Here is a 9,338-nt window from a genome sequence, read left to right as displayed (position 1 = left end):
CCAAATACCACATTTATTCTGAGCTGACTCCTTTGAAGCCAACAATGTTACAAAGTGGATAAATTTGATGCTTATTCAAGCAGTGCATGGTTAGAAATCAGCTTGTAAATGTTTGCAGTCAATGTTCAGCATTGCCTTCGACTGTGACCTGCTCTTGAGACAGAAGTGCAGCATCAGTCCCCCAGTGCTGGACAGAATGTCACTGGGACACTCAGTAACAGAGCAGAGGGAGTGGGAGGGATGGGGCATGAGCTGCAGTGCTGTACTGTGCAGTTACTCTTGAGCCTCCTCTTGGATTCAGCTCAAAGAAAGGTTGAATCACCTATGAAGCCAGGAATTCACTTCAATCCTCAAATGTTTACCTAGTGTCAGCCAAGCCACTGAGCAAATTATTCATTGAGGTGAGATAACAACTGGAAGGAAGAAGGACAAAGAGATGGAAATTGTGCACAGAACGCTTGCACATTGCACCATGTAACTTTACTGGTTACCCTGTGCCAGTGCAGACTGAGATAGCCAAAGCTGATGACAGAAGCACTGAAGTGTGTAACTTGGTTTTGGTAGACATTTATGAGCTTTGTCTCTTCTCAGATTTCTCACTGTCCTGTGCTGTAGTAGCTGTGGTCTTCTCTCACACTCTGTGCTGGCTCCTTGGTCTGGGAGGAGGCAGGTGCATGGCATTGCTCAAGCTGTTGGAGTTCCTGGAGGTAGAACAGGACAGCTGGGGCCATGTCTGAACGGCTGTACCAGCTTTGTTTGCTGTTTTCATTTCTTTCCAGAAAATGAGCTGCAATCTCTTCCTCCTTACTTTTGTCCTGGGCATTGGTGGAGCTTTCCAGTATGGGCTGCAGGTGTCCATTGTCAATTCTCCTGCTGAGGTAAGCATGGGCAGCTCAAGCAATTGATCTACCAGCATGGATTTCAGTGTTCTCATGCGTTCCTGCCTCCAGACACAATCACTAACTCTTTCACTTCTGATCTCAAAACTTCATTCACTGTGGTTTCTTGGTTCTAAGAGCAGCTGCTATTGATCTGCTGGTTCTGTTTGGCAGGTAGCGAAACAAGCAGGGCTTAGCACACAAACACTCTTAATGGCACTCACAGTCAATATTTAAATACTGATATTTTTATATTTGATATTCGTTGATTTATTCATTGCATCTGGTTGCTAAAATATTACCTCCAGGGATGTTAGGGGCAAAATTCCCTTTAATTTCTCTGAGGCTAAGATTTCAGTCAATACGTTGATAGAAATTTATCCAAAAGACCAGTAAGTAGGTAAGAGAAGTAAAAAAGGTGCAATTAGGCAAAAACATGTTGACCGAGTCCATTCATTTCTGTTTTTCTTTTAAAGTACATCCAAAGTTTCATCCATGAGACCTGGCTGAAGAGATCCGGCTCTTCTCCCAGTGAAGAGATGATTACTTTGCTGTGGTCCTTTGTTGTGTCCATTTACAGCATTGGTGGGCTTCTGGGGTCCATGTCTGCTGGATATGTGTCTGTTAGATTTGGAAGGTAGGAATAATGATGACATTTGTCTTGCTGTTTACACCTGTAACTGCAAAAACAGGTGACTGTGTCTTGGGAGAGATGCTGCTTCTGAAGTGGCGCCATGAGCAGCCCAGAGCTGCTTCAGATGAAGGATCAGTTCAGTGAAGCCACAGAATGGCAAAATCACAAAGATCAAAAAGAAAATCATATCCTGTCCCTTATAAATTCTGAAGAGAATCCAGTCCAGAGAAACCACATGAGGAATGCATGCACAAATTTTGTACTTCAGTCTAGATATTAACTCCACTAGGGGCATTTGTCAGGCTGTGAATAACACACAGAGAATATTTATGTTCACAAGAATTTAAATGAATTCCAGGAAGAAGGCCATGTTGTTTGCCAACTTCCCTACTCTGCTGAGTGCAGCTCTGATGGGATTCAGCCGGCTGTGTGGATCCTTTGAGATGATCATTGCTGGGAGATTACTTTCAGGAGTGTGTGGAGGTAAATTCTCATTCCTACCTTTGGTATCCAATAGTTGGGAGAGCCAGGACTGAAGGTCCTAAGGATTTACCAGATTGAATGTATGGATCACAGATTTTTACTCAACTCGGCAGAAAGCCTGACTGCTGAAAACAGTTTTAACTAAATAAGAAAAATTAAATTATTAATGTGTGACATCTCCATTTCTACTTCTTCTATCTTTACATTCAATTCATATAAAAAGTACTGCCAACCTGTGAAAAAGCCAAAACATGCAATATTTCAGGGGAAAATGCTTACTCAATAGAAAGCAGCCCTCTGTTGTTTCTGTTGCTGATACTGTTTATACCATATTACAGACAAGGGAATGGTTTTCAAGATGGGCAGTTCTAATTTCCAGGTGCCTCAGGAGGCATTCTGTCAGTGCTTTGATCCCTGAACAGTTGGATAAAGATAATACTAACCAGAAAAAAAAAAAGAAAAAAAAAAAAAAAAAAAAGAGGATAGATACTAATTCATTGAGGAAATAAATGGAATATATATTACCTGTTAACTTGTTGGCCTCAAGCACAAAATGAGGCACAGAGCAGCTTGAGTAGACAGTGAAATAGATAATGTGAGATTATCTATTCTTGCTTAGTGAAATATTTAGCAAGGACAGAAGGCCACAATACTGGGAACATGCTTCATGGCAGGCAGACACACACTCAGGTATCTCAGAGCCCAAAGCTCCGTGCTGTACCCATAATGGTCCCTCCAAAACACCAGACTTATGGGAATTTGAATTGCCCTGACAGTCACTTCTCACTGCAGGTTTAGCTCTGAGCATCAACCTCATGTATGCTGGGGAATGTGCCCCCTGGAAGCTCCGTGGGATGACTGCCATCACAGCCTCCACTGCCATTGCCCTTGGGAAGTTTGTAGGGTTTGCTCTGGGTCTCAGGTAAGGAGGTCTGAGAGCTCTTTAATTTATTCTGGTATTAAATCATATGCATGTGGCAATGCAAGGCTGCAGGCAGGCAAATCAGTAACTATTTTTAGACATGTTTTCAGGGCGCCCTAGGCAGCCAGACTGAGTTAGCTCAGCCTAAATTCCTGACTTAAGTGAATGGGAAACAGAAATCATACCAAATATTTCACCCTAAAGAACAATGTTCCTTCCAGGAAAGGCAGATCAAAATACAGATAACAAAAACCCTTGTCAGGTTGCAATGGGTTTAACAGAAATAAATCTTTTGTAAGAGCTGATCTCTACTTGTTATTTTTACTACAAGGACAGGGAATATCAGACCCACCCAAACTTTTTTTCAAAATACACACAAATCAGCACATCCACTCATCAAACATGCAAACCCAGAAGCCTGTGGTGGCTTAGTTCTTCACAGCACAGGTTCCTTCTTCCTGCCCTATGCTTAAGATGTTCCATCTCACTCCCAGGGTGTGCATCATTCTGGCCACAGTCTTCTCCAAGCTGCAGGAAACCCAGAGGCTGCTCTCTGGGGCAGTCAGTCCCAGGCTGATAACACATGGATCCTGTCTTAATTTGTACCTTGAGACTCTTTGGATCAGAAGCAGAAGCATCAGCCACTGCAGGTTCTTTCTTCAATGCCTGAGCAGGAGCAATGCCTGTCCCTGTGGGCCCCCAGCTGGTGCAGGAGGATGCAGTCAGTTTGGCTGAATTCACTGCTGAGCAACAGGAGGCAACTCTGTGTAATTCCTGTGCTGCAGGAACAGCACTCAGCTCTCTCACCTCTCACTGAAATTTTCATTTTGCTGGACACTCCTGGGTGGGAGCTGCCAGGACCCAGAGAGCAGGGCCCAGGAACCACCCTTTGTCTGGGTGTGCTCACCAGGGCAGCACACAGGGCTGCTCAGTGCCTCCCACTGCTGGTTTTGTTTCAGAGAAGTTCTTGGAGTGGATGCTCTCTGGCCTGTTCTCATGGCAACCAATGCAATTCCTGCCCTTGTTCAGCTTCTCACCCTCCCCTTCTTCCCAGACTCTCCCCGCTACCTCCTCATTGACAAAAAGGACAAGGAGGGGTGCATGAAAGGTAAGGAAATGGGTCACAGGACATTAATGTATAGCAAAAAGTGGAAAATACAGTAAAGTCCCACATGAGCCCCAAAGAGAGGCACAGTTGAGAAAAAGACTCTTGATCTTTTGGCTCTGAAATCTATCCTTATATTTTAATGCAGGGGTCATTTTTCCTTGGGTGTGTTTTGGTGTGTGCACTAGAGCTGCACCTTTAAGGCACGATTTACACTGAAAAAGTGTAAGCAGCTATTGGCCAAAGGTGAGGTCATGATTAAGATTTATGGGTAAATATAGATAGCAACGAGCTGGATCTGTGTCCAGTGTGAGCCCTGATTGCTGGGAAGTTCACACCAGCAAAGAGCCCGAAGCTTGCAAGGCAGGAAGTAACCCTCTGGATTCATGTCTGCACTGGTGAGTTTGGACCAGGAGTCATCTTCTCTTCCTCTCCTTCCAGCTGTGAAGCAGCTCTGGGGAGATGGTGACCACATGGCTGAAATAGATGACATGGTGGCTGAGCAAGAAGCCATCCGTGGGGAGAAGACTAAGAGTCTTTCTGACCTTTTTCGTGACAAAGGTGTCCGCTGGCAGCTCATCACTCTCTTCCTTGTCTGCTCATGCATGCAGTTAATTGGTGTCAATATGGTATGTGGGCTACTTTGCTCTGATTTGGGCTACTTTGCTCTGATTTCTAGATTGCTTACAGTTCAGAGTCAGCTCTGCAATGGGTAGGGAACTGCTGACTGCAGAGGGGACCTGAGTATATGAGACGTTAAAATATGTGAAAGATATCAGAATTACAACCTGTAATATAAGACAAAGACAGTGCTAAAGGCAAGCAAAAAGAGAAGAAAAATGCAGTAGTTTTTACTGACTTCAAGACAGAGAGCTTAGTAAAAGCTGCTCTGCACAAATAAGCCTCATGAAATCATTGAGGATTGGCTACTGAAATCAGTAATTCTCTTTTACTGAGGCCTGATTAGTTATTTTCTGTCAAACAAGACAGGATGTAGTGTAAACATGACCACATGGGCACAGCCTTCACCCATTTCTATTCTTTCCAGGTTTACTTTTATGCATACAATGTCTTTATAGAGGCTGGAATCCCCCCTGCTCAAACCTACTATGTCTCCCTGGGAATTGGCATCACCGAGATCCTCTCCACAATTCTGTGTGTAAGTGGCTCTTCAGGTGGATTTCATTCTGCTGTGCTGCATGGGGCATTGCAGTCTTTAGAACTACTGCAAATGGAGCTTTAGGAGTCAAACTTGTGAAACAAATCAACCTTAGTACTTTGCACTCTTCACTCAAAATCCTCTCCACACACCCTACAAACACGGACATTTATATCCAATTTATGGGAGGACAGAAGTGTCTTTCTCTCAAAATCACCACCCAGCCTGATCCAGCCTAGGGAGCTCCAGTTCCCCTCTGTAGGATGGGCAAGTGACAGTCCCTGTGGCCACTTTTCAGTAGGACTCACAGCTGTAGGATTCGTGACAATGCAAAAGTTTCCACTTTGCTGCCCTCTCTGGCTATCCCCTGCCAGCAGGGCCTCCCCTGCCTGGGCAATGCTCCCTGCAGCCCTGCACCTCCCCTCCTTCCCCTGCTCCCTAAAGATCCTGCTCAGTCCCCCAGATGCCTTTACTCACCCTCCCAGAGGAGGTATCACAACTCAGTCCCCAGCTCTCCAGAGATCCCCTGCCTGGTCAGTGAAGGCAGCTACTGGAGCTGGTACTACCAAAGCTCTCTCTGTTCTTTAAGTTCTGTCCTTGAGCTGACAGCCTGTCCTCCTGCTTGCAGTGCTTCCTAATTGAGCGTGCAGGGAGGAAGTCTCTGCTGTGGAAAAGCTACACAGTGATGGCCTTGGCTTTAGGGCTCCTCACAGTCACACTTTCACTGCAGGTAAGACCCCACTTACACATTGGAGCTGTGTCCCTTCTTCATGTTTTATTTTGTGACAGATGTCATTACTGGTTTTCTCCTCTCAAATCACTTATTAGTGGGAGCAGAAGTATTTTGGGGGCTTAGCAGAGGTCTCTTTCCAGCCATGGACATGCAGAGTAGAGACAGTAGCTTTATAAAGCCATGATCCCTATCAAGACTCCCTTCTTGAGAAGTTTGTGGAAGAAGAGGAAGCAGCTATGTATTTAACATTGACATAGAATCATAGAATTGCTCAGGCTGGAAAAGACCTTCAAGATCATCAAGTCCAGCCTCATCCTCACCCTATTACCCTATTCCCAATGACCCACCACTAAGCCATGTCCCCAGGCACCACATCCAGACAATTTTAAAACACATTCAGGGATGGAGACTCAACCACCTCCCTGGGGAGCCTGTTTCAGTGCTTAACAACACGTTCTGTAAAGAAGTTTCTCCTGGTAGCCAACCTAAATCTCCCCTGATGCAACTTGAAGCCATTTCCCCTTGTCCTGTCATCTGTCACCAGTAAGAAGAAACCAACCCCACTCTCCCTACAACCTCCTTTCAGGTATTTGTAAGGAGTGATAAGATCTCCCCTCAGCCTCCATTTGAGTCACTCCTCATAAGGGATGTTTTGCAAACCCTTCACCAGCTTTGTTGCCCTTCTTTGGACTTGCTCCAACACCTCAATATCCTTTTTGTATTGAGGTGCCCAAAACTGAACACAGGACTCGAGGTGGGGCCTCACCAGTGCTGAGTACAGGGCAGGATTACTTCCCACATTTATCAGTGATGAGTGTTTGTAATGGAAATGGTTAGAAAAAAGAAATTCTGATTTTATTTGCTTTTCATTTCCTACCACAGGATTCCTTTTTCTGGGTACCATACTGCTCTGTTGCACTCATCTTTATTTTCATCATGAGCTTTGGCATTGGGCCAGGTTGGTATTTTCTACTGGAATGGTTTCATATACTCATTCCTTCCTCACTGCAGCCTTTAGGAGAGGTCCCAGGCATTCAGTTCCACAGTTAGCATGAATCCCTACTCCTGATTCAGCACAGGGGTAGATGTTCCCCTCCACGCTCTGGTAGGAGGTAAAACTTCATTTCATATTGCATTCCTACATGCCTTCCTCCTGGAGAGCCAAGCAGCACCTCAGACACTTCCAGGTCAGTTCAAACCATGAACTTCTGTAGCAATATGAAATGGGAGGTGCAGAATGACCTCGCAAAATTGCTAAACTTTCTTTTTTTTCTCTATTTTTTTCAGCTGCAGTATTATGCTCCTTGCCCACAGAAATATTTATTCAGTCATACAGACCAGCTGCTTTTGTTTTAAATGGTATTACAAACTGGATCCAACTCTTCATCCTTGGACTTTTGTTCCCTTTCATTGTGGTAAGCAAAGAAGGGTGTTTTGTTTCAGTTCAGAGGATGTCAGATGCTTCTTCAACCCAGAGCATACTTCTCTTTTTCAACACTTCATGCAAAGGACAGAGCCCAAACTAATTGAAGTTCATCTTACCACTTGGTACCATTCCCCAGAAAGCAGCAAGCAGGATTTACATCAACTGAACAAGTTTTTAATAAATACAAAACCAGAAAGAAGAACCATAAGAAAAAGAGATCTAGATCAACTTATATGAATACATTTGTCTCTTTCTTTTCCTACAGGAAAGTCTTGGTAGCTTCTGTTTCATCATTTTCCTGATATACTGTCTGTCCATGGCTATCTTTGTCTTCCTGGTGGTGCCAGAGACTAAAGGGAAGACCATGCTGCAGGTCATGGAGGAGTTCAACCACTTGAACTATCGTGGAAAGAAGAGACAGACAGCCCTCCAGCAGAGTAACTTCTCAGGAATGACTGTTACTAGACTTTAATAACATTTTGCCCTTTTATTACTGTAGTGCCCAGAAGCCTCTCTAAGCAAGAGAGAATCCATCACCCCACAAACAGCACAAATGTGTATTTTGAAAATAATCACCTGCAGTGCAGAGTGCAGGGTGGACTTGGTGGTTCTCCCCAGCTGCTGAAATATTAACTGAATTAAATCAGAAAAGCAGAAAAAAATTAAACACAGCGTGTAAAGAAACATGACCTTTGTCAGTCCCTGCAGGTTAGCAGCTGAGTAAACTGCAAACACAGGACCTGCTATTTTTCTTACCACAACTCCAGTTATTGGAGAAAGTGAGTCTGGTAGGTTCATGTGTACAACACACTTGTGAAACTATGACAAAAAGAAGCCAGAGCTTTCTTGTTGAAATTACCTGCTCCTATTAACAAGCCAGTGCTGCTGAGCTTTCCCTGAGAAGGAGCTTCAGTCCAGAGGAGAGCAAGCACACGATATAAGAAGCAACTGGGACTTTCTTGAGGAGCTTATGACCACACTCTGTGACTGGTAGCACTGAAGGAAAGAATCAAAAATGAAAGCAGAGCTGCAGGAAATCATGAGTGGGCTAATCCACAGTGGGCAGGTGTTTTTTCTTCATCAGCAGTGACTGTGTAGCATGTCTTGAGCCTGGAGTTATTTCATAACAGAGAGAAGGAACACTGGGGTTCAGTGGGACTGAGTTCCCAAGAGTGACTGCTACTGATACCACAAAAAAGAGTGGTGCCTCTCCAGAAGAATCCAGTCTGTATGTCTGATTGTTTGCTTATCTCTTCAAGTCTCTGAATACTCCACATTTTTCATTACAAAATGTGGTAAAATGGGCTTCACTTTTTGTATTCATTGCTATACAATGTGACACACTCTTAATCTTCATGCTTTGCAGTTTACTGCTAAGGAAATAAATAAGCAGTGACCAGAAAAACTGGTGATGCCTGGATTTGGCTTTCATTGATTGAAGAGTCAGGGACAGAGGAGAGCAAATCCTCTGGGGCCGTGTTGTTGGGGTCAAGGAATATTATGTCTGTCTTATTCTGGAAATGAGATCTTCACTACTTCATTGTGCAGATGCTACACAATAAAATTTGTAGAAGGACCTGAATATTGAGTGTCATTTCCTTTTGCAGCCCTGAGCTCCTGTTGTTTTATCTCCACACTGTCTTCCTAGCAATATTTGTAGCAGTGCCAAGGGCTAAACCCAAGCAAAGTACTTGGTAGACTTCCCCAACACAGCCACCCTTCCAATAAAAATCATACTACAAGCAAAGCTAAACACTGTATATAGCTTCAAGGTACAATACCACAGTAAGAACAAACGTACATTCCTTCTTCTGGTCAAAAATGCAGAAACAATTTCAAGTATTTTGAAAATAAAGGATTAGGTAAGAGGTTAATTAGTTTAAAAGTCTTTATTTGGCCTGGTCTTTCTCAACCACACTGGTTCCCAGTGAGGAAGTTTTTAGTGTCTTACAAGACACTAAAAGCTCATTTCCTTATGCATGTCTCTCTAGAGCATGA

The 9,338-nt window shown here is 43.9% G+C and overlaps 1 protein-coding gene across 8 annotated transcripts; it reads left to right on the top strand.

The window, feature by feature from the left end:
- The first annotated feature begins 296 nt into the window (after positions 1 to 296).
- On the top strand, positions 297 to 8,733 carry LOC139805078 (solute carrier family 2, facilitated glucose transporter member 11-like). 8 transcript variants are annotated; one of them, XM_071763076.1, is made up of 13 exons: positions 586 to 707; positions 780 to 878; positions 1,355 to 1,515; positions 1,871 to 1,995; positions 2,788 to 2,917; positions 3,877 to 4,025; positions 4,464 to 4,651; positions 5,071 to 5,181; positions 5,810 to 5,911; positions 6,797 to 6,873; positions 7,060 to 7,101; positions 7,202 to 7,329; positions 7,606 to 7,762. In XM_071763076.1, exons 1-13 carry the CDS (start codon positions 675 to 677, stop codon positions 7,617 to 7,619), a joined length of 1,359 nt encoding a protein of 452 aa, XP_071619177.1. In that variant the 5' UTR covers positions 586 to 674; the 3' UTR covers positions 7,620 to 7,762. The 8 variants fall into 8 exon arrangements, with proteins under 8 accessions (XP_071619173.1, XP_071619175.1, XP_071619171.1 ...); XM_071763077.1 differs by having other exon boundaries at positions 587 to 707; positions 6,797 to 6,872; positions 7,074 to 7,101; XM_071763072.1 differs by lacking the exons at positions 586 to 707; positions 7,060 to 7,101 and adding an exon at positions 297 to 401 and having other exon boundaries at positions 6,797 to 6,872; positions 7,606 to 8,733.
- The last annotated feature ends 605 nt before the right edge of the window (positions 8,734 to 9,338 follow it).

This window comes from Heliangelus exortis, chromosome 19, assembly GCF_036169615.1.
Source record: "Heliangelus exortis chromosome 19, bHelExo1.hap1, whole genome shotgun sequence".
Lineage (NCBI taxonomy): Eukaryota > Metazoa > Chordata > Aves > Apodiformes > Trochilidae > Heliangelus > Heliangelus exortis.
Note: the sequence above shows the minus strand (reverse complement) of the source record. Positions and strands in the feature narration are given on the sequence as shown.